General features: G+C 40.0%; 1 protein-coding gene across 2 annotated transcripts; it reads left to right on the top strand.

Moving 5' to 3' along the window:
- Positions 1–66: 66 nt before the first annotated feature.
- On the top strand, positions 67–25,112 carry LOC110987193 (plexin-B-like). 2 transcript variants are annotated; one of them, XM_087135589.1, is made up of 38 exons: positions 67–288; positions 4,787–5,993; positions 6,782–6,899; positions 7,566–7,651; positions 9,890–10,015; positions 10,767–10,882; positions 10,975–11,107; positions 11,795–11,948; positions 12,095–12,194; positions 12,369–12,486; positions 12,759–12,893; positions 13,141–13,236; positions 13,351–13,459; positions 13,581–13,771; positions 14,009–14,163; positions 14,327–14,441; positions 14,653–14,789; positions 15,110–15,277; positions 15,480–15,573; positions 15,704–15,940; positions 16,483–16,659; positions 17,490–17,712; positions 17,900–18,042; positions 18,199–18,326; positions 18,526–18,591; positions 18,684–18,758; positions 18,860–18,926; positions 19,101–19,247; positions 19,552–19,708; positions 20,020–20,120; positions 20,583–20,682; positions 21,572–21,678; positions 21,801–21,950; positions 22,138–22,301; positions 22,492–22,639; positions 22,938–23,078; positions 23,271–23,345; positions 23,551–25,112. In XM_087135589.1, the coding sequence occupies exons 2-38, from the start codon at positions 4,845–4,847 to the stop codon at positions 23,665–23,667; spliced, it is 5,823 nt and encodes a 1,940-aa protein (XP_086991715.1). In that variant the 5' UTR covers positions 67–288; positions 4,787–4,844; the 3' UTR covers positions 23,668–25,112. The 2 variants fall into 2 exon arrangements, with proteins under 2 accessions (XP_086991715.1, XP_086991716.1); XM_087135590.1 differs by having other exon boundaries at positions 67–331.

Below are 25,112 nucleotides of genomic sequence, written 5' to 3'. Positions count from 1 at the left end.
TGATTAAAAACTACTGTTTCCTTCTTTAACCCATTCGTGAAGTCAGTTGTCTCCTCTGTTCAGATGTTCGATTTTTCCAGTGCTGCGATCGATTAGAATCCTTTGCTATTTGTATAACTCTCAAATTCGATTGAGTAAACTGACCCAATCCACAAGACTATCCACCAGATCCACTTGATGATCCAATAAAACCGTCCAGCTCCATTGCCTACTGTTCCTCTCTACTGGATGAATTGATCAACTCCTGGGATCTATATTTACAGATCGTCTGACTCACAACTGAAACAGGTACTGGGAGCATTTCTGTTTGGATTAGGGCTTGTAATATTGGGTGAGTTTAGTTGCATTAAGTTTCAAACTTATTTGCTTTGATCAGTAGTTATTTATTTCAGATTTTTGTTTTTGTTTTTTTACTGTGAACTGAAGCGCCCAGCCGATATACTGATTTTGATAATATAAAGCTGTAAATAGTATATTGTTCACCGGAAATCTATCAGAAAAACATCCTCCAAAAAGTACTACATTGTAACTGGAGCTCTAGAAGTGCCATCCAACTTATTAAACTCTTGCTATTTTAATTCACAATGTTTTTGTAGTAATGACATGATAATGACATCCTTACACTATTATTTTCATATTGGAATAACGATATCATTCGAATACGCCCACCATGCCAGTGACAAAGTGTAAGGGCCTACTCTGACGACACGATCCAACATTTGGCTGCGTCCGGCCATGGTTACGTTTGACACAATAGACTGCAACCCTTTATGGGCTGTTCGATGATGCTGACTGCGTCTCTCTTGTCGGTAACTACCCTCGTGAGGCGTTACATAACATTGTTGTATTTTAAGTCCTAAACGGCCTCTATCGGCTTGTTGCTCTTGTCACGGTGTATATATATATATTTTTTTTTTTCAGTTTTTTTTCAAAGGCATTTATATTGCTCTGTAGGCGTCTTCAGCTCCTATAACTATTAAAAACCGCAGTGAGAGGTCAAAGTAAGACCAGGCATGTTTCCTACCTCCGTGATCCGGGGTACCTTTATTTCCAGTCCTGCTGAATTTGAAGGGAGGTCCCTAGGGACCAAGCTTCCGCATTTATCAGGCTGCCAAGCCACAGCTGTCCTCTCCCAATTATGGAATTCCATATCTGCCGTCGCCCGTCACTCCGTCGTCCGTCGCATTTTGCTTTTGTTGTGTCCCAATTCTGCCATTTACCAGTTCCAAACATGCCCTTTTCCGTCGTGCGTCGCCCGTCGCCCGTCGTGCGTCGTCCGTCGTGCGTCGCCCGTCGTGCGTCGTCCGTCGTGCGTCGCCCGTCGTGCGTCGTCCGTCGTGCGTCGCCCATCAAATGTGTTGCATAGGACCTGCAAAAGCCGTTGTTTAACAAATGACAATGTGATGATTCCATTCACTTCTAAAGATCTTTTCCGAATAAGACAAGTACAAATCCCACCTGCAAAGCATATACTAGTCACATAATTAATTCCAATAATGCTAGACTACCCCTGCCCCTTGACAAGAAAATATCGCTTCTCTGAGAATTCAACCAAGTGTTTTTTTTTTGAAAAAACATTTTCAGCAAAAATGTTCCGGCCAACTTATCCACAGTGTTATTCTAATTTGCATACTGTAAAAATGTGCCGACTTGTTTTCATCAAATTCCAGGAAGAAATCTGTCAACCGATACAGATATTCCATTTTGTCCTCTGAATTTCACCTTGAAATCCAGAAATACTGGACGTGCTGTGGATAACAAACTGTTTATTAAATGTATTGTTAAGGGGCAATTACCACTTGGTTTAAGTTTCAGAAAATATGACGTGTTGGTTTTTGTGGGTGTGTATGCAATGGTGGATAGAGCAATGAGAACAGGTTGTCCAGCACATCAGCATAATTTATGGGGCTAACAAGTAACGTTACTGTTTAAAAGACTTCTGTGAGCCAACCTGCAAACAAAGTCATGTCTAATTTGGAGTATACAGCAGATTTCATCACAGGTATACCCGCCCTCAAAATAATGTTGAATCAGTTCGTCTCTTATGAGAACTATTAAGGAATCAAACATTGTAAATAATTTATTGTTTACATTCCGTTCTGTGGGATATCGTGCAGGGACAGACAGAAATATTACATAGGCTATAGACCTAAAGTCAGGCTGTTAACGAGTAAAGTTACGTCGAGAGTAATTAAGTTATCGAGAAAAAGAATCTACCCTAACAAAACTTTATTTTGTTGATTTATTTATGTATCCAAAATGGTGTCATTTCATATACACGTTACTTAGCCGATGTCAGGATATTATGTCTTCTTTCAATTGGAGTTTGGCGCAACTGCAAAAACGAATAGGCCTACATGTACATCTTCTAGTTCTATTCCTAAAATGAGAGTCAGGCATGGTGGATCGATCGAACAAGGACATGTACATGTGAAACGATGAAGGGTCAAAGTTAAAAATACCACTGCACAATCGTGACAAAAAAAAAACCACGGACGACGCACGACAGACGACGCGCGACGGACGACGCACGACGGGCGACGCACGACAGACGACGCACGACGGCAGATATGGAATTCCATAGGAGAGCGATAAAGTCCGAGAAGTTTGGGAGCGGGAGGGTGAAAGGCTGTTCGTGGGTCAGCTACGGGGGACTTGGTCAACGAGGGAAAGGAAAGGGTGAGCCTTTCTCGGTACATTGGGTTGTGTACAACACTGTCTCTGGATGGCCAGGAAATCTACACGTAATTCTTACGGGGTAAAAAAGAGGATGAGCGGAGGTAATCGACTTCACTGTGACCGGGCTCAGGCTTTCGGTGTGTGGTTAGGCGGGACACATACGGTATGAAGTGGGGTGGGGGGTCTATGTGGGTCGAATGTACGGGTCATATGTGTGACTGAAAGTAGGATCGACTCCGAGAAAGATTTGGGGGAAAATGAGTAAGTTGGAAATGTGCTACGGTTCACGGGCACGTCGCAGCACAGTGCAACTGGATTGCGCGTGGAATGTAATGCACTGTGTACAATGCGTGAAATTCACATGTAGATGGTCATTGCGCATTGGCTGTGGGGTAAGTGCGTGGTGTGTGTAATAGAAATAACGTGTACGCTATCTACATGCATACAGGGGAACAGTTTGTGGGAGCGTACGTAACAGTAAGCCAGCAGAAACCTGTAGAGAAGAGACAATGCGAAGCAGTTAATGTTTCAGAGGTAGGAGGAAAACCCCAGAGGAATGTTCTAGGTAAAGCCCACGAACGGGACTGAAAACCCACTAGCCACATGTGGACCAAGCTGGAATCAAATCCGGCCGCAGAGGTGCGGAAAGGCGAGGAAAGAACCACTACGCCAACCTACACTAACCTGACCCGCAGTGCGTATTGAACGCAATTATACGCGCCGTCATCCATCGATCTTTGTACCCATACTTTTCAAAATCACAACTATGCACGGAAGACTAGCGGCCTATAATCATTGATATCCATTCTAAAGACAATGAGCCTAATCTGATTTGACGCTGTACGCGAGCGTGCATAGTGGCAAATTGGGACACCCTATTGGTCGAAGAGCCGCGTAACGCTTGCGTAACACCTGTGCACAATCGTTGTGTCACCGAAGTAATGGCTTGGAATGTTGGTTGTTGAATTAAGGCGCCTTTCCATATACGCTTATGTATGGGTGTGTTGCATACACGAAGCGTTTATGCGTTTCACTTTCACAGACACAAAAATAGACTCTGTTAACATAACACACGTGTGCGTTGCGTTCGGCTGTCAAAATTGGTCCGGGAACGATGCGTAACGCTTGGCGTAAGTGTTGACGCGCACACGGAAAGATAAACACACAAGTGAATATGCCACTGGCACAATTATGTGTGTAAAAGAAATTAACACGAAAACCAGCGTTAACCAACAGGCAAGACTACTCCGATCCTTTGTACTGCACCTTCGGGTTCACAGTGACGTCACATTCGGTAATCTTGGGTCACTCTACAAACTTGGTTTCAAATAGGTTTGATTTTGTAACAAACGTCTTTGGATGGTAGCTGGATACAATCGACAGGTCTTTGGAAATAGTTGCGCTACTAGCTGTTACTTCCGACTCGGACCGCAGCAAGCTGGGAAGTCGAGTGGTTAAGACTAGTAAGCACGAGGTCGTGTTTTCAAGTCCTCCCCCAGTGAGCTTATGAACTTTACTAGATACACGGAGCGCACGGTGTTATGAATTTATGTTGGTGCAAGGGCAAGCATCCCATAATAAAAAAAAATCATGAAATAGCGAGAGGAACACACCTTGGCAAATCCATGGTGCGGGAGTTTGGAGCAAACGGGCCATGTCTCCTTTTATTGTAAGAGGAAATTTTTTTCTTTATATTTCAATTTCCCTTTCTTTCAAAAGCTTCCAAAAACAGCCCCCGAATTTGTAACCCAACACTCGAAAGATGCATCACAAAAAGATTCCTCAAACTTGGGCCCCGCTCCCCTCCAAAAGTAGTTTACTGAATTTTAGAACTGCACTGTGGTGCCACCCTTCACCGCAGTCAATAACTTTTATTGAAAGAAGAGCGACTAAGTATATTATTGTTTGCGTTTACCGAAATGGTGTCTCACTTAGGGCTGTTCATAAAGACGTTTGCTGGGGGAAGAGTTTTGTTTTTAGTTACCTCCCCGATGCGTTTGTTGATTTCACATGCATGTTTAAAAGTGACTAAACAGTTTATAAGGTCCGCGGTATACATTTCATCTTTAGCTCAGTGACAGTATTTTATTTTCCCTTCCTTTTACAGAATTTCTTTGCAAAGTACATCGGATTAACAACTTCGAGACAACCTGTTATTAAGCATTATGAAATTCCTTAGGACGTATACGACCTTCTTGTCAGTATTTAGTCTGTCATTGAGTACCATCTGTGCAAACGTTTTCATGGCATCAGCGGAGTGGCAAGGAGATCTGTCCGCCTATGAGCTAGCCAGCTTCAATAATCCTGATCAAGAAGATGTACCCCGTGCCCAAACCTTCAACCATTTTACCTTGAGTGATCATGGTGATGTCTATGTTGGAGCTGTCAATTGGTTGTACAGGTTGAATAGTAGGTTGGAACAGATACAGAATGCTTCAACGTGTGATGACAGTATGCCTTACAATGGGATGCCGTGTCGTCGTACAAATAACTACAACAAGATACTGGTAGTTGACAGTACTCGGCCGAACAGTCTGATAACCTGTGGTGGTGTGTTTGATGGCATATGCCAGTTGCGACAGTTACAGGATATTAATGTTGTAGTGAGTGAATCCATGCCTTACGTTGCAGGGCTTGAAGATGGAACTACTGTGAGTTTGATTGCACCAAGAATGGATGGTGAAGAAATCCTTTACGTTGCTGTAACTTATACGGGTGAAAACACCGACGGTCGAGGGATCTTTCCAGTAATCGCGAGAAGAACCTTTGCAAGAAATTCCTTTCTGACATTAGATCAGTCGGAAGAGAAAGATGTAGTTTTTTACAACTTAAATGCCTTGGACCAAAATGCCGCCAAACGGTTTAAGTATGTTACGGCATTTGACCACAGTGGGTTCACGTATTTTATTGGCACCCAAACAGAGGATTTGAACTCAAATTATTTTGTTTCAAAGATCAGTAGAGTCTGTCAGACAGGCCCAAATCTAGATGCATACACCGAAATCACCATCCATTGCAATGGATCAGATGGTAGTGGGTACAGCTTGGTGCAGGCGGCTCACTTTGGACCAGCAGGACCTGACCTAGCGGCATCGTTGGGTCTCCATGCAGACGAGCAGGTTTTGTATGCTGTTTTCGCAAAGAACGAAGGAGCTCCGGGTACCAGTTACGTACCCACCAATCACTCAGCATTGTGTGTGTACAAGATGACTAAAATCTTGGCTGGCTTCAAAGAGGCAGTGCGGGGCTGTATTCAGGACGGCGATTCATACTCAGTGGTTTATTTGGCGGGTTTCAAATGTAGTACATTTATGGTGAGTCAGTGTGCCATTCAGCATTGTGTGTACGTACAGGTTGACTGATATCTTGGCTGGCTTCAGAGAAGCAGTTTGAGGTTCTATTCATGATGGAAATGCATACTCTGTAAGCTATTTGGAGGGGTCTTACTGTAGCAACTTTCCTGTGCATCATTTCAAGTGTATCGAATATTGATGGGAGAGATTGGAGTATCAAATGAATCCATTCTCACACTCAAATTCATCACATAGACAAACATCCAAATCTCAATCATATATGTATTGCCCTATCCCAGTACACATACGCATCTGAGAAATAGATTACATGAATATAAGCTAACAAAAATTGGTTGCACTTGAAAGAGTCACAAATAAAATATGCTGCACCCCATCTATTCTTTGTTACGAAAATTCTAATGCTGAAAAACGGCACGGCGAATGGTGAGCTACAGCTAGCATTTGTTTAAATTAAATTATTTATTTAAAACTTGCTTCGCACATCATAGTAAAGCGGTGCATGGCTAGCATCAAGGCCGTTTTCCAATACTCAACTTCGGCTCCGTAAGTAATCCAATTTGATTTAAATGCTTCAGGCCCACAATCGGGGATTGGTTTCGGGGATGAAGCATGAGACGGAGACGAAGTTGAGTATTGGAAAACGGCCCAAATTCACATGTATTAAACAATGACATGCGCAGCAAAATCCAAAGAAACTAGCCTAAGGGAGCCCCCTTCTCCAAGAAACCTTTTTTATTCTTCTATGATAATTTTGTTAAACAACAGCATGGTTTTGATTGTTGAAACAGACAATTCAGCCAGACAATTATTTGTGTAATCCTGATCCTATGGATGGTTCAGATAACGTGTACACGTATGCCAAAGGGATCACACCAGTCTTATCCACAGCCTTGCTGACAGAGCCAGGTAAATTCTCTTTATTGACTAAATTTCATATCAATATAAATACGAACCAACAAATTTATTACTGATAAATAATTAGAGAGGGATTTGTACTTGTGATCTCCGGAACATTGTGCCGGAGTTCCATCCACTGTAGGGCCTACTATCCTGCCCTTGAACCTACCCACATTAAAAGTATATTCATGAAATGGTTGTCGCTGTGTGGTGTCAAAGCACTAATCTGCAGCAAAAGTTGTGAACAATAACGGTGGAAGGGTCAATTCCGAGATGTTTTTAAACAAATCGGAGATATTCATCCCTTTTGTTCTCCATCTTTTATATTCTTTTTTGTTCACATTTTCCTCTATTTTATTAAACTTTTTGGATTCCCCCATATTTTTCCTGCCCCCCCACCCGATGGCAAAGTCAATGCAAGAAGGTAACTTACATCAAGTAGCCTAATCAACCGAACTTGTACAACACACGAGGGTCGCTTATCCAAAGGAATTTGGCTGTAGGTTTCCTCTCTAATCTCGTAAAACAAAACACCCAAGGAAAATGACTAAATGCCTACATAGTTGGCTGATAAACACGAATAAAACAGTATTTCAGTTAATCAATGTGTTCCACTTTTCAAGGGTCTAAAGAAATAATCTCACGAATGAAAGCATGGATTTTATAATATTACAGGTTCTTGGATGTCATCCCTGATCACCAGCATTGAATTCAACCACACTGTTGCATTCATAGGAACATCAAATGGAAACTTACTGAAAGTAAGTAGGCCTGAATCATTTCGAATAATTCACTATTCGAATATTCGACCATCAATTCGATCGAATATCCGAATATTCAGTCGTACTGACCGGCAGATTGTTGATGAACAAACCACATATAAAAATCAATTGCAATAACGGACCCAATTTTACGTTATAATCAATATAATAGCTTATCACATCAGTGTCTCCAGCCACGATTGAGCAAGATTTAAGAGATAACAATACTTCTTGCTCAGTTGAAAATTTCTTGTCTTTTAATTGTTTAATGAATAATTTACTTTTTGAATCGTTAAAAGATTTCTGTTGCTTTTCATTTAAATCTGCTTCAAACAAGCCTCCATATTGGAATTTTTCTCATTTAAAACAAAAGAAAATGTTTCTTTTTTATTTCATGAATTTTGCATTCGAATATTAAAATGCTCAATAATCGATCGAATATTCAGTTATTCAGATATTCGGCACAGCCCTAAAAGTAAGTCGTATTTTAGTTTTAAAAAGAGGGAAGCGTTCGAATAATGAATATTCATGAATAAGAAATAACCAGAATGATTTCTCAAACCTACGGACCGAGTTAATCCTGTCAGTGTGAAACTTTATATGATTTAAACAACGCGCGTTGCAACCAGTGGCGTAAATTTGTGCCGCCAGTGTCGAGGGATGCGGGGTGACTTTCCCAGCAACGGTAATTTCAAAAGGGGGAGGGGGGCTGACTTCAAGGACACTATACAGGGGGCGATGTTCATACAGAGGGATAGGCCTATCTGTAATATGTATTACATTCTTGCAGAATCTCTCATCAGAACGGCATATTTATGGCCCTTTATATTGTCCTTCCTTTCTGAGTGATATTAATACATTTGACTTGTTGATGGGAAGTCCGAAAAGTCTTTATAATGTGCTGAAAGTTTCTCCCACCACGAAAAAGTATTTGGGGGTGATTCAATACCCCATTCTCTGGTTCAAAAAGTGCGCGAGTGTGAGTTTGTTTCTGCATTCAATTGGAGACTCAGAAAAATAATAAGGTCTCCGATTGACAGAGGGTCCCCAATTGACAACTGTATACAAAACATATGGGTGGTCTTCTAAAAAAGTTGAAGTACAAACAAAAAGAGGAAGAATAGGGGTTTCCCAGTTGGAGGCAAATACAAACTTGTGTGTGTGTGTGTGTGTGTGGGGGGGGTATATACCACCATCCCGCGGGATTTATGCCCATGATTGCAGCACTAATACCCCCACACTTATGCATGCCTGCTTGATCAAAACGCCTGAGAACTTTTCTTTGGTGTACCAGTCACCGTTTAATTAATGTATCAGCTCTGGGTAAAAGCTCGACGCCAGGTTTTGAGTTCCCAGTCGCTATGAAATTTAGTCTATAATTATGAGGAGCCATCCGCGACTTTAACTTCCCACGCACGTAGTTGAGAGGTAGGCCTATATTTAACAGGATATAATATAACTGAATAAACAGAATATTTTACTAATATATAACAGACTTCTAAGAAATCGTATGACAAAGATTTATATTGGGGGTGTATAAAAAGATCTCATATTTTATATTTACTGTACATCATATATTGCAATGTCTTTTCTAAATATGGACAACTCGCCAATCAGATGACGTGAATTTGAGTAAAATTAAAACATCATTTCAATTTAAAATACATCTCACTGTTTCGCTTTTGTGAAATGCAGAGAGCCATATTGAATTCGTTGATACATAGGTTGTCCCCAAATTATAAGAACCCACAATGCCCAATTTGTTTATTTTTTTTACATTGAAAATAACTGAAATTTGCCATTTTTTCACCAGTCAACTGCTCCATGCCATTGGCCTACTTTTAACTTTTTACGAATTTGAGATTATGAACATCGGTTTGACCAAACTGGAAATACACTTAATTGTGTAAGAGGTCGTGTTTCTGTAGTTTGAGCAAAGTAAAAATGTTACAAGTAACAAAAATTGGAAAAACGTAACATAGTTCCCTTGCCTTGGCAATTTACTTCCAATTGCCTCGTTCTTACAACTGAAGCAATTTACCATTTTTGCACTTTGCCCAGAGTATGAAAACGTCACCTCTTACGCATTCTTACGCAACGTGTGGCAAAAGTTACTATTAAAAACGAAAAAAACCTGTATCAGTTTATTTTCATGATCGAAAAAAAAGGGTCATTTTTTGTTCTATGATAACCTTTTAACATTGAATATTCGGTACTTTGAACGTCTCATTCATGCAGGTCCACATTGAAACTAAGACAACAGCCAGACCTTACGAGAGAGTGCCTCTAGATACGAGCCTAGTACTGACGGATATCAAGATCAACGGCACAACCAGAGAGATGCATGTTCTAACTGAACAAAAGGTTTGTTGTCAATTGTTTTCATGTTAGGGTAGATAAAGTTGATTCACTTACGGCTCTCATTTCCCACACAAAAGCACGATCAATATCATCTTTTTTCCAAAGCAGGCATGAACAGTTACCGGTATCAGCTCTCTGGTTCATAAGAGACTGTTGCACCGCGCATGGAGGTGGTCGAAATGCAACGAAGTGACACTAGTTTCTAGTCGATTATATCAGCTTGTGCTGAAAGACTAAGTGGGTAGAATTAAGAGGTTTTAAAAATTCACCTGCCGTTCTTTATTCAGGTTTTAAACTGGTAAAGATGTGATTTTCAGGTAATTGGGCTCAAATCGAATCACGTACAGACTTAAAACTTGACCATCATTTCTGGTGCCAAAATGTACATGACGTCATGATTACGTATCATAAACTTAGAAGAGATTTTGAAATGACTAAATAGTCCCTGCTTACACGAACCACCAGGCTCATTTGTTGATCAGATAGATCATGAGCGTGCATACCTTTTCTGTCAGGAAACAAAGTTACGCAATCTATGTATGACTTTACCTGATAATTAATTTCATGTCTGTTCGGGGAAATAGGACGTATCTAGTTTGCAATGGATCCGAAACATAATGATGACTAGTTATCTTTTCATTGCGCTTTCCCTTGGCGGCTCGACAAATCTTATCCAACGTGGAAGCGCACTATGGCTCAGATGCTTTTGCATTCGTGTTGTTTACTTGAAGTCAAGCTATTTGAATCTTCACAGTTGATCAAGATGCGTGTCGAGAATTGTGGTCAGTACACCACCTGTGAGGCGTGTATTGGGACTGATGCAGGGAATGATGGAGACCCATACTGTGGATGGTGCACTCTGGAAAGAAAGTAAGTTGCAGTAAATGTCTGTATTGATTAATCGTTGATTGATCAGATGATCTGGAAAGATGCTTAAGTTTAAGTCTATCGTTGTTTTCTAGATGTTCAAGATATTTAGACTGTCCATCACCGGACGTATCTACTCGGTGGTTGGCCTACAACGCTGCTCAATGCATTAATATCACCGATGTAGCTCCTTATGACAGTCTGCCTATCACTGTCACGGAACAACGGGTGAGTTTTCCCCTCAAAGTTTTTTTCCTAGTGAAGGCCAGAAATGTCATTGGGGGCTCGTATCCTGCATCAAATTTAATTAATTTCTCTATATGAAGATGAACCGTGTTTGAAAAACACAATGCACATTTTGGTTTACATTTTCATTGAAACAGTTGCCTTAAAAATGGCTAGCCTTAGAGGTCTTGGATCAAAGTAAAGTCTAAAGAGCAACAATTTGGTTTAGACTCTTAACACAGAAATATATACCTGTGAATTTTATCTCGCAGGTATAAAAACAAACATAACATTTGTATCGGTAGTAGTAAATGAAACCAAATGGCAATAGTTAGGCCATGGCTGTGAGCCGTGCTTCTTCTGTAGACTTTAAAAATGTAAGTACGGCAGTGGCACACCATTTAGTGTCAAATTTGCTCAACAAATTGCAGTAATAATAGCAAGGCAAGCTCTTTAACTCGACAGAGGATGTTGTACTGTCGATGTTGTGAATGGCTGTGACACGACACTTCTGTGTTCCGTTTAGTGCTTACGCAGTTGCCAGGCTATTTTCAATTCTTAATTCTTATTTGAATTAAGACGGCACGGCAGCAGCACGGCGTATAGCCAGCTTTGTTTGTTCAATTAAATTCATTTTTGTAACTGAACTAAGTAAAATCTGAAGCACCTTTTGTTGTGGGTTTTCGTTAGATCGAGCTGAGTGTTCAACAGTTACCTGACCTAGCGACTGGTCAGAGTTATGAATGTTACTTTGGGTCATACCGATCTCCTGCTACAAAGACTGGCGTTATGCTTACGTGTACATCTCCACCTAGTGATGGGATACCTGCCATTCAGCAAGGAAGTAAGGAAAAAAACAGCACACAAAAATATGTTCCAAGGGACTGTAAAGTTTGGAAATAACCTTGAAACATAAGCACTTTTGTGTTATGGCCAAATGCCAAGGAGCTTGTGAGCCTGATTAGCCTCTTGTGTGTAACTCTTCCTCAGATGACGCTGTCAGAGTTGACCTGAGTGTCTATTCTACGGAAACAATGGTCCGTTTCATTGATACCAGCTTTCACTTGTACGACTGTTCAGTTCACACATCGTAAGTGTTTAATTGCAATTGCGCCATCATTTAAAATCCCTATTTTCGTTACAACTTTTCTCCCTCTGGCCTAGCATGAAAGCTAGATATTTAAATCTCTTCTCTTTCGGACTCGGAGTACAGTCAGTAATTAATTTTCCTTTTTTTTCCATGTTGTTTTGTATGAACATGTAGTTGCGTATCCTGTGTTGGTAGTCGCTGGGCCTGTGACTGGTGTGTGTTTGACAACAGATGTACTCATAACAGCTCCACCTGTACTAAAGCTAATGAAATCATCATTAGTGGTGAATATGTAAGACAGTTACCAATAAAAATCATTACATATATATTTATTGGCTTTGCTATTTTATCCTAATTTTTTAAAAAGAACCATTACATCATGTCTTTGGAATACACAAAAGTTTGTACATGTCATCATGCAATTCTGCAAGTGCACTTGTGTTTCTTTTTAATTTACTTGCTGCTTAATTTGATCAGACTGCAGTTTTGTTAATTTCCCCCTTCGTTTCATTTTATGCGTTATCAATAATACCTTATTTCAATCGTTATATATGCAACACACAGAGTCCAGTCTCAACTTTACCAAAGGGACCTAGATCTTGTCCACAGCTGCAAGCTCAAAGTGGTGAAGTTCTTCTGCCTAATGGAATCCAGAGGAGTATTACAGTCAGGACTGAAAATCTGCCAAATGCAACTCAGGTAGAAAAATTCTAACAACAAATCTATGAAACCACAAACACAGGGGATTACAAAATGTGCAAGAAAAAGAATTCTTGCCTTCTGAGGAAAGCTTATGAGGTACTGCTTAAGATGGCGTATTATTGCAAGCGACTTCATTTCTTCAGCTATGCGTTATTGTCTGTTTGTGATAGGTATAAAGCACACTCCTTCCATCAGCTGTGTTGCTTCGAGATTTGTAAGATTCTTTCGTTTGGTTTATGAGTAGATTTCTAGCTATGGTTGTAGCTTGGACATCGAGGGTGTACCTCAGACTGTCATGGCACGACGTAATGAAATGGATATCACATGTGAGCAGAAAGCTGTAAGTAATCATTCAAAACTTTCTTGCCATAATTCATCTTCTATTCTGATTTATATGAGAGAAGTTGTTCCATTCACTTTCAAATAAAACGAAAGCAGTCTTTTTTCTCGCCAGTACGCGTATTTAGCGAACAATGAGCCAGAGCTTGAAGTGAGGCTGACTGTTACTTGGACTGACACGACTGGTGCAGCACATATCCTTGATGACATACATGGGTTTAATGGTAGGCTAAGCAATAAAATCAGACGTAAATTTATATGACAGCATAAGTTGCAAAAAGCAACATCCGCAGCCGTATTCCTCATTAACTATTTAAAGTTTCAGTGTGTATTTTTTCCTGATAGCAACTCTGTACAAATGTGAAGTCCAGAAACCAGACTGCAGCCGATGTGTTACAGCCCGTCCAGAGCTTGGATGTCTGTGGTGCGGTGCCATGCCATCCGTATCGGGTGTTTGTAAGCTGAATGAAACTTGCAATGAAAATGTTGTGACCTTGTATAATGGAGTGAACTGTCCTGATCCAGTTCTCAACGAGGTGGGTTGAAATGATGAGCCATTACCACTTCTGCCATTTTACTGTCATTTCTTCCTGAAGTCCTGTTCATAAAAACCAATACCTTATTTCGAACGAAATTGCCACGGGCCTTTCTAAATCAGAATTTGAATTATACTTGCACCAAGCATGACCATTTTCCCATAGAAACTGTAAGAGGTTGTATTCAGTTTGGTCTCACTCCGTTTCCTCGCTTTTCAACCCTAAATTATGATGAAGGTGTTTCCTTTGACTGGACCGATTGAAGGCAATACAATCCTTGCCGTAATGGGAACTGACATCGGTCGACGATTTGATGATGTTGTGGCTGTGATGGTTGGCAATCAGTCCTGTGATCTGGACAGATTCAGCTCAGACTATGTCATTGGTGCAAGGTATAAGAGCAAGAGGATTGTTTCCAGCAGAATTAAATTAAAATTTTGTGTAGACTGACTAGCAGGCTGAAACACAAGATACATAAAAACTATTGTCGCTGGGGTCGGTGAATAACCATCTTGCAACAACCTTAAATGAATGTCATGTAACGCTATCTTTCAGTGTCAGCTGCAGGACAAGACCAGAACGTGAAGGAAATGAGTCGGTCAGTTTGACAATCACAGGGGCAGATGGTACACTGCAGCACAGCTCTGGAACTGTTAACTTTCACTACACAGTAAGTAATTTACAGTGGTTAATGCTAAAAAACGCATACAGGATAGCATGCTGACACCAAACGTGTGTTGTCCTTATACAGTTCAACCATCAAATTCCGGAGTATGAGCTATAGGCCAATTCAAGGTTGTTCAAGTTTTAAAAATGCGTATGTGGTTGTTTACCTGAGATTGTCCAAATCAGATAGTTAATACTACACCGTTTCTTACCAGAATCCAAGGATTACATTATTCGAACCTCGCCTTGGCCCAGAAGCTGGTGGGACTGCAGTAAGCGTGAATGGTACATCCCTCAACACAGGACGAAATATTGAGGCGTTCATAGGAGAAAATCCATGCATCATATCATCGTAATTATCAGTCTTATATATTTTACCCCCAAATGTGTATACTTGACAGAGGTTACATCACTTATAATCCAGTGTTGTTTTGATTGTTGATTAGAATTTGAATTAGTAAGAGACAAACGGCTCAGTTTCTGGGCCGATAAATGTTTTAAGTCTGGCCCCGCAAGTGTTATGGTCGTGTTAGTAAATAAACATTGAAACAATAGTTTAGTTCCCTCGAAAAATGTGCATCTGTTAGATTTTCATCAGTCAGTGAGATTTTCGTGCCGATGTACCATATGCGTCCATATGAACGCAATACACACCAAATATTTTGCAAACAGCGATCCAACAGAAGAAGCCTTAGCGTGTACTACATCCGCCGGACAGGCTGGAATGGCAAGTAACTTGAGAGTTTCCTTCGATGGTGCGAACAGAACATCAGATGAGAAGTTTAGTTACACAGAAAACCCTGTCATCACTGGGGTTCAGCCACTCAAGAGCATATATTCGTAAGTCTGTTGCTCTGTAGTTTTTACCTGAGTTTTAAGCAATTTCAACTACTTTTGGTGCACATGCTTAATAATTACCATTTCATTTGAAAACCTAAAACTACTGCAAACCATAAATAGTTTAACGTTTTGCTGCAATAAAGCTGGTTTCCTCATTACCTTGTTTACAAGCGTTTGTATTTTTCATGTTCTGCAATATTAGGGGTGGTCGGACGTTGAATGTAAATGGCCAATACCTGGATACCTGCCGAAATCGTCAGATTTACGTTGGGGATAGTAGTCTGACATACAAAGAGGTAGCATTGCTCGATGTTTTTGATTGAAAATAGCACTGAATGATATCTTTTATTTCATTTTGAGCACTCACAGGTACTCTTGGAGGTTTAAATAATGATTAGGGATAATTTTCAACAACTTTGTACCAAGGTATGCACAGGGGATTCCCCCACAGAGATGCAGTGCAAGTCTCCAAACATAACGTCACTCCGAATGATGATGGAAAGCAACGAAAACCTGACCTTTGGCTTCATCATGGACGGTGTCAGCCAACTACTGACATGGTCTGAGGATAATGAGATAGAGCTGGAGTACTTTGAAGATCCAGTGTATGTCCCGTTTGAGAATGAAGAGATGGAGAAAGATGGATCAACACTGACAATCATGGTGCGAATTGCTGGCTTAATGTGCCTATTCGTCTTTGGCTAAATTGCATCACCTTGCGTAACTTTAAATCTAATATAATGTAATAAAATCTATCTCCCTAATTTTGTGAAAGCTGCCATGTCTGCCCTCCAGAATCTAATCTGACTGAACTTTATTTTAGCGATGCATCATGTTAAGTGGCTGTTCTCCAGCGTGTTCTCTCTTCTGATCATTGTGCTTAGCCTAGTTGTCAGACTAATCTTTGTACCAGCAGAGGCAGTGCTATAATCGACAGAAGGGGCTGGATATTGGTAGTGGTTTCATGAAAATTCCTGAAGTGATCAACCTCATCAGGGTAATAAATACAATCGATGAAGCACGCATCTTACTCCTTTAGTCCTATTCTTTCAGTTTGTTTTAAAAATTGTATCCAAGCTTGCTCTTGGAATGAATTTAATTTAGTGACTAGGAAATTGTGGGAACTAGAAGATGTCTGTTTTTTCTAGAAAGGACCCAATGGATTGGATTACTGCGACTAATTGCAAATAACATTGTTGTTTCAGGGTGAACGGTTGGATAGCGCGATCACGGCCCAAGAAATCCAAGTTAGGATTGGAAATGGCTTCTGTGAAGTCAACCTGGTCAGTGATACCACCTTACAGTGCACTCTACCAGAGGATGAACCGGCCGCTGGTGACTTCAGAGATGAAGACAAAGAAACAGACTTGCCTGTGGTGTGGGTACGGAACTCAAGAAAAATTACAGAGAGGAAACACCCATTTCAAGTAGTGGCGTATTCGGGTTTAAGGCTCAAAACAGTTCAATTTTTCCCTAAAATAATCATCACCCCTCACCTCCAAAAGGCTGAAGTGCCGTTTCCAAATAGTAAGCAATTTCAGTACCGGTAGCTTAATTGGAAACAAACGGCATATTTGGCGGCATGTCGAGCAGGGGTGGTGAGACAACTTGACCCGCTGCCTCCTCTCCCTGGATACGCCACTGATTTCAAAACAGCGAAAGCTACATCACCACTTTCCAGACAGTAACATCTATGAAACTAAGTGACATCATTTTTACCTAAAAGCTCCGCTTGGAACAAATTCAGACGAAAGTATCTCTAAGAAACATCGCATGAAGACAACCAGCGGCTGATCTAGGAAATGCTCAAGGGACGGGATAAGGCCGGAGATTTTGTATGTGTGTGTGGACAAGTGAAAACGACGATAAAACGTTACATGACATGCATTGTTTACAGTCGTATCGGTGCACTTACCAGTGTGCACTTATTAGTTATTTTTTAATTTCGCCCGTTTTACCTTTTTGTTTTGTATGTGTCTCAGAAGGGGGCGTTGGACCCTCCCACTCCAGATCCGCGCCTGACAATATCATCCTGAAGTTTAAGTTGCAAGCTATTCTTACTGTAGTTTTCATTTTTTTATTGTTTCTTAGTGGGCTCTTGCAAGTTTTTGAAAATCTTAAGTAGGCTATAGAGTATTGAGAATGTGTCTTTCCAGCAATTTGTTCATTTCAAATTTCCATTTATTTTTATTTGAAATGTCCATGTTTTTAGGTAATTCACAGCAACCTGGAGTTTCGCATCGGCTACATTCGCTACCCCCTTCCATCTGTCGTTCCCATCGTTGTGCCGTCAGTCAGCGGGGCCATCCTGGTGTGCATCCTGTTTGTGGTGTTCTGTTTTGTAGCTCAGGTGTATGGGGCCAAACGAGAAGCAAGACTGATCGTGCAAGACATGAGAGCTTTGGAGAAAGATCTGGCTGATGAGGTCAGGCAAGGTGGGCTCAAGCATTCAAAAAGAAGATTGAAGAAAACAAGCCTAGATATTTATCGTACAGCGTTATACACAGAACTGCAAATTTACCTGACAGGACTCTGCATGGAAGAATGCCAGATCTAAAGAGAACTGTTAATGTGCCCCAAGAAAACAAGGTTTAAAATATAGAAACTTGAAAATATTTGCAGCCTTTGCCGAGCTCCAGACTGACCTCACAGATCTGACCAGTGACTTAGAAGGAATCGGCATGCCGTTTGTTAGCCACCGAGAGTACTCAACCAACATGCTGTTCATTGGCCAGGAAATTATACCTGATACCGAGGACGAGGAGGTAAGCAAATTTTAACTCCGTTCGATCAAGCAATAATACTTCTGTTCTTCGCCAAAGAGAGAGAGAGAGAGAGAGAGCTATACGTATTTGACAAACATCGACATTAAGTTATAATTGACCTTTTTACTGTCCCTCTGTATCCACCTTTGAATCAAGTATCCCAATGAGCAAGTAGAGAGGGCCATGTGTAAGTTTTCACAACTCCTTAGCAACAAGAATTTCCTCCTCCTGCTCATCCAAACACTGGATGCAGAGAGCAACTCCAAGTTGTCCATCAGAGAAAAGTAAGAATGATTGCTATGGCCTTCTTTTATAACAATAGCGAGACAAAAATTGAATGAACCTGTTTGGAAATATTTCTCATTGCATATAGTCTAACATACTGGTCTCTGCCTTTTTCAAAATTGGAATTTTGACTGGAAATTGTTATTTAAATTCGTGTAGTGTTTTTGTGTCGCTAATTTATATTGATTTTCATTTCAGGCAATCTATTGCATCTCTACTGACCGTCGTGATGGTTCTGGAGAATAAGCTGGTCTACATGACAGAGTAAGTCACACTGAGAATAATCACTAAGTGTAGACCTAATAATCCCAATCTGTTTATACGTAAAGTATTAAGGACTTCTTTTCCCTTTACAGTATAATGATAACACTGATGACGCAACTCATCGAAAATGCCGCTGATTCCAACCGCACTCGCCAGCTTTTCTGCCGGTAAGATTATGTTCTTTCAGTAGTTTGATCTATTTATCTGTGAGAATAGATTCACATTATTATTTAAGGCATTCTCGATAATTCACTTTTGCCTCATACAGAACCGAGAGCATTCTGGAGAAGCTGCTGTCAAACTGGGTTGCTCTTTGCTTGTATGATCAGCTGAAAGTAAGACTTGAGAACTGAATCTCTTTTCAAGAATTTGATATGCAGAAAATGAACTGCTTGCATACCGATTCAAAATATAAGTTAGATCATGAAAATCAATACAATACTATTTTAACACCACGCTTATTGTTTCGTTTTCAGAGGTATTGACCCCTTTTTATTTACTTATTCAAGAATCACACTGCCCACCCGCTGTTTGTGTTGTACCGAGCCATCAAGTATCGAAGTGAGAGTGGTCCCATTGATGTCGTCAGTGGTCGCTCACGCTTCTCGCTCAACTACGAGAAACTTCTACAGGAAGACGTGGAATTCAACTCTCTTGTGAGTCTACTTGGTATAGAAGCTAGCCCCACGAGTCAAGGTTCCCAACCTCTGAATGAACAGGATGGAATATCTGTTCAGAGCATGAACAAATTACTTTGACCCCTTCCCCTTTGTTTATTAACCTCAGGTGTTCAATTATTGTCATAAACATTTCATGTCTTCAAGTTTCCTCGAAGTTATTGATACAGAATGTATTTATTTTCCAGAGTGAGTTTTGATTTTTACTTTTTTCTCTTCAAAACTTCTATCGTGTTTCAATCGGTTTATTTTTTTTTAAAATATAACTTGCTTATTGTTTCAGACATTGGTTGTTCTTATCGACGAGGAAGGAGAAGTGATCAAAGAAGTGAAAGTGTTGGATGTAGACACCGTCTCCCAAGTGAAGGAGAAGATTTTAGATGCTCTCCATCTTAACAAACCTTACTCCAACCGCCCAAGTGCTAATCAAGTCAGTCTTGGTATGTTCCGACTGTTCGCACATTTTAACACTACCGTTGATGGAGAGATATCTGTTTGAATGCATTTTGGGACACCAAAAACTAATCTTGATTTCCTCCTTTCTGCAGCTTACACAAAAACTTTGTTTGAGTTTGACTAACGTTATTTGGACCTTCGACTAATATCTGATTAGGAATCTGATCATTGTATTCAAAATATCTATTAATGGTCGTGGGAAGAATCTGTAGCTTTTTTGTCTTGGCTTCCTTCATTCCCTTCAGTCAACTATTCGTTCATTTCTCAATTTTTTTTCTCTGCTTAATTATTTTAGAGTGGCGCCATGGACGGAGCGGCAAACTTGTCTTGACTGACACGGACATGAGGCCATTGACTGATAAATGGCGTCGAATCAACATGCTCAAAGACTTCCATGTATGGTGTTAAACATCCATTTATAAACGTTTATAGGTGGCTTTAATCTGATCTTATTATCCGTTCAATCTATTATACCATTCCCCTTCAAACAAGAACAAATATACCGATAAATCCAGAAAAATAAATATGCCAGACACAACCCACCATAATCTTACAGCTGATCAGACGTAACCTTGCTCATTCCCCTTTCATCTGATGATGGCTATTGCCCATTATTTTGTTCCCACATACCCTGCATAATTTAATTGGATAATAAATGATGCAGTGGTTGTCCTTATGGCTCATCTCAAGTCTCAGATTTCCACAATCAGTCCACTTATTACCGTGCCATTTGTGTTTTAATTTTAAAAATTTACTTCAGTTTATTCAAGATGGAATGCTGGCGTGTTTGCAGTGAAGTCTGCTTGACTCCGTTTTATTGATTTGATGTTTTTCTCACACTTTATTGCCTCCCCAAAGGTTCCAGACAATGGCCTCGTAACCCTTGTCGAGAAGCAGGATGTGCCAAATGCTACACTCTCAGGAACAATCCTGAGGGTGCAAGGCAGGACTTCTTACGGTGAGAATCCTTTTCTAATGAACTATACTCGGCATTACGAGACGGGATGGGATTGAATGATACTTTTTAACTGACACATTGAAAAGTTTAACGTGCGTCACTTTAGAAACGGCTCCCTCGTGGTATAATGACCTGTATTGCATACGGCTGCATTTTCCCCTTCAATACATGCAGTTGTGAGCTTGTTTACTTCGCAATTGTACCGGGGTTTCCCCGCGGAGAATTGTCTTTGTTGCAAAGCCTTTGAATTCGCCGTGTCACCCAGCTCTGAACCTACTGCCCAATGACACAAAAGTGGAAAGTGCACCGTGTGACAATAACACTAGGAAGTCGAGAGAAAAATATTGCTGCGTTGATACAGGATGGCTACAAGCACATACATGTACATGTAAATTCATCTTTCGTTTCGGTTCATGAATATCCAAACAAGCCCTGGAGGAAATTTTGTGCATGTGTTTTTCTTATAATTCAAGTCCGTTTTGTTCAGAGCTCTCTTATTGGCGTTGAATGCCAGGCATTGAGATATTAATGGACTCTTAACACCACACTTTTAAATAAGGAACATTTCATTATGATGACAAATTAGAAAAGAGAAATGAACATTTGCAACTCTTCATTTTAGTAGGGAAAATGTATCCAGCATGGAACCAGCATGTCTCTTATAACCAGTGATAACCCCCTCTCCTCCTTTTTTCGTTCTATTAAGATAAATTTCATGGACTACATATTTTGGAAACAGTCTGTCGATAAAGTTACATCCTATTTTCTTAACATACGCAACTTCTTGTAACACATTTCAAACACCAAATTTCCTCTCATCTGATTCTGAAATAATAAATGCTCATTGCTGTGATATCTTCTTCCATTTTCAAATATTTTGTGTGTTTAGTAAACGTGGCCTTTGACGATGAGAAGATCAAACGCAGGATGAGTGCCAAGCGACGCTACACTTTGGCCGAAGTAGAGATGCAGGAAGGAGTCAGAGATTGGCATCTTGTAAAGAGACAGCTCGATTATTTTTCTTCGGAGCTAACAAGTCGTAAATGTTCACTTAATAATACAACATACATTGCAATTGAAAAATGTCAAATTGTGTGAACTTATTCAATTCTTGACAGACCCAGGAGGAGGAGTGGCCTACAGATGAGGAAGGAGGCAGACGGAGAAAGCAAGGAGGATGTATCTCACTGGATGTTGTCACCTTTAGGAACAAGATAAATCGTCGTAGGATCAGGGAGATTTCCTTCCCAAGACTTCTGTCAACCAAAGTAAGCAGCCATGCTAGTGATTCCCCAAAGACTGGCCGAGAAAGCGCTTGTTGCAAGAACCCACAGTGAATTTAGGCTCTCTCCTCAAAGCTTATATATCGTACATTCCTCCATCTACACTGTATGGCTGAATATTTTACATGCTTGGAGTTCAACAACAGCATAGTTTCTTTGTGTCATTACACAGGGCATCATCCAGGAGTATGTGGACAACATGTTCCAGGCCATTCTGTCAGCCGAGACCGCCCCTAGGGCCATCAAGTACCTGTTTGATTTCTTTGACAATCAAGCCTATCGGCATGAACTGTCTGAAAAAGACTCTGACCTCGTTCACATCTGGAAGAGTAACATGTAAGGATCGCTAACCTACACTCATTCTAGTTGGCTCACAGTCATATATAGGCATTTGAGTGATATTTTTTATAGAGCTATAAGAGACTGGAACTCCACAACAAATTCTTTGCTGTGTGTCTTCTGATTATCATTTGGTCAAATTTACAATTGATTTAGTTTTTTGTCTTTTGGGTACTTGTGCATGCAGTTTGCCACTGCGTTTCTGGGCTAACGCCATCAAGCACCCTGACTACATCTTTGACATCCGCCCATCTCGCAGCGTAGAGGCCAGCCTTGACGTCATTGCTCAGTTATTCCATGACGCACATGATACCAAGAGCCAAAAGTTGGGCAGGGTAATTTGATTTAAAACCTGAACTTGTCTGTGAGTGTTGGTATGACACACAAAACAAAAAGGGCCTAGAACGGTGACCACTGTAAATGGCCTACCCAATCACTTTAATCCAAAATTTCCCCATAACCTACTTCTTACCTAAACTTCCCTCGTTATTCTGAGATACATTTGGCAGACTTGAAGGGAAAGCAAAGACCCAGACATAATTCAGCATGTCAATTGTCGAAAGAATAGCCCCTTTTCACCTGAAAATCATTGTTTTTAAGTACATTTATTCAAAGTTGTAATTTTCAACAAAGGAAACATCCGTCACCAAGTTGCTGTATGGTAGAGAGAGGACAAAGTACCACGATGACATTGTCTCCTTCTACGAAGAAGTACAGCAGTTACCTCCAGTGCCCACTCAGGAACTGAACAAGGAACTCTACAAAGCTTGTGAGGTGAAGTTATTTTTATATTAGTTAAAGGTTCAAGTATTGAAATTTTCGATTTGAAAATGAATGTCAGTCAGTTTTAAGATACGTGAAACTGATATGATATTGACAATCTTTTATTTCAAGGTCACATTCAAATTAAACCGAGTTTACTGACAATATTGATGGAACTGTTTCGGTTGAAATTGTTGTTTGCAGAATTTCACTGGCTTGTTCAGTAAACTGAGTACTCTGGATCAACTCTGGAAACTCGTGCGAAGATTTAAGCAGAAGGTAAATGAATACTGAATGTCTGTAGGAATGTGTAGTTTGAAATATTCAAAATAACATAAAATGATATCGTATATTTTCAAGCAAGTTCTGGTCTCTGAGCAGTTTCAACCTCAATGTTCAATCCCAGATTATCGGAAAGGTCAGGTCAAAAAGATTTGTCAGACAAGTTGACGACCACCAATTGTTTTTTTTTAATCTTGTGAAGCTCCTGGATGCGATTGAGGACAATGAGCGATGCAAGGAGGAAAATCTAGATGGATTGTTGGAGGAGATCGAGAACATTCTGTCTGAGGAACCAGACACCGGAGAAGCAGCTGTGTAGAGGAGTGACAAGACCCAATTGATGAAAAAGACGAATGCCTTCTGTGATTGCTTATTCAATTAATAGGTCATTCAAAGAAAGTCGTACATTTCGCAATACACGTTGATCTGAGTTATAGAAGAAGGTGACGTATGTTGCTCTAAGGTTTAATGAATACTTTGGTCATTTCGTTTGAATACTTAAGACATTTTATCACATGTCACAGTTTAATAAACTTTCAGGTTATCATACACACAGACTGTAATTTCCGCAGAACCCGTGAAAACTAATTTCAACTTTTGTAATTAAACACTCAGCAGAAACGTTCTTTTTTGTTCATGTACACAGAGCTTTGCGTCGTGAAGATTTTCCGTCGGAAATGGTAGATAAATTTTGGAAAAGTCCATTTTCCAGTCTCTCTCAGCTGCTAAGCAGAAAATAGTGCTAGCAAAAATAATGGTATAGCTGAAATAAGATCGTTTTGTTCAGCAGCTCCTTTAATGGTGGCTGTCTGGAAAATAATCCATAGTCCAGTTCTTCTCAATGAAATGTTGTAATACTCATATACATTTTAAGCCAATGTAATTGAGCCAAATTCTACAGCTAGCAACTTAAATCAGCAGCATAAATCAAAGAATTCACTGTTGAAGAGTTGTTTTCTTTAAAGTCTTTAAAGATTATTTGAAACTCTATTTTTATTCAAATTTATATTCTCAATTTTGTGCTGAATTTTCAATTAATGCATGAATTTTTAATAACATCAATTCATATTTTCGAATATATAGTTTTTGAGGAGAAAAAATGGTACATCGCACAGAATAGAAATTTATTAAGTACAAAATATCGTACATACTCAGTTTCTACATTGTCAGAATTTATCTGAAATCTTCCTGTTTCACAATTTTACACAAATGTTTTAGTACATTATGCTTAATTTATATTATGATACACAGAATGTTTATGGGCACATTTTATATTGTTTCGAGATTAAAGAAGTGTCAACTAGTTTAACTACTCTATTGAGATTTGTTTAGGGTGATTATACTTTTTGATCATTTGTAAGCGGCTTTACATGTCTTGGCCTGATGTTCAGTCTGAAATTTGAATATAAAACATCGAGGTACTTATAATACTGAAATATTGTCATTGCATAACATCGGACGATAGCATGAGTTAGAATTATTCAAATGAAGGGTATACCGAGACTTAATCGTTTTGACCCACTAGTAGCTGCACATTTGGCCATCAGTAACATTGTTCATACACAGCATTCCTACAAAATGGCTGACCTGTTAAGGTAATTTTGAGGTTGACGTAATAACCAGCTCTATCACGTGGGTTGAAGCATTTTCAATTGTTTTGCCACAGCATGGGCAAATGAAGTCAATGTCCTGGTGAGTCTTTTAGGACGTGCTATATACTGGCTTAAAAAGATATCAATAAAACAAAGCCTGTCGCACAATATG

This window comes from Acanthaster planci, linkage group LG04, assembly GCF_054643075.1.
Source record: "Acanthaster planci isolate LZ-2023a linkage group LG04, COTS_SCS, whole genome shotgun sequence".
Classification (NCBI taxonomy): Eukaryota; Metazoa; Echinodermata; class Asteroidea; order Valvatida; family Acanthasteridae; genus Acanthaster; species Acanthaster planci.
This window is presented reverse-complemented; position numbering and strand designations above follow the sequence as displayed.

Bases quoted from the DNA above. Each gene is read 5' to 3' on its own strand.
- LOC110987193 (XM_087135589.1), top strand. From the start codon at position 4,845: ATGAAATTCCTTAGGACGTATACGACCTTCTTGTCAGTATTTAGTCTG. The intron at 13,460-13,580 runs GTAGGCTAAGCA...TTTTCCTGATAG, and splicing joins TGACATACATGGGTTTAATG to CAACTCTGTACAAATGTGAA. The intron at 18,759-18,859 runs GTAAGATTATGT...TGCCTCATACAG, and splicing joins ACTCGCCAGCTTTTCTGCCG to AACCGAGAGCATTCTGGAGA.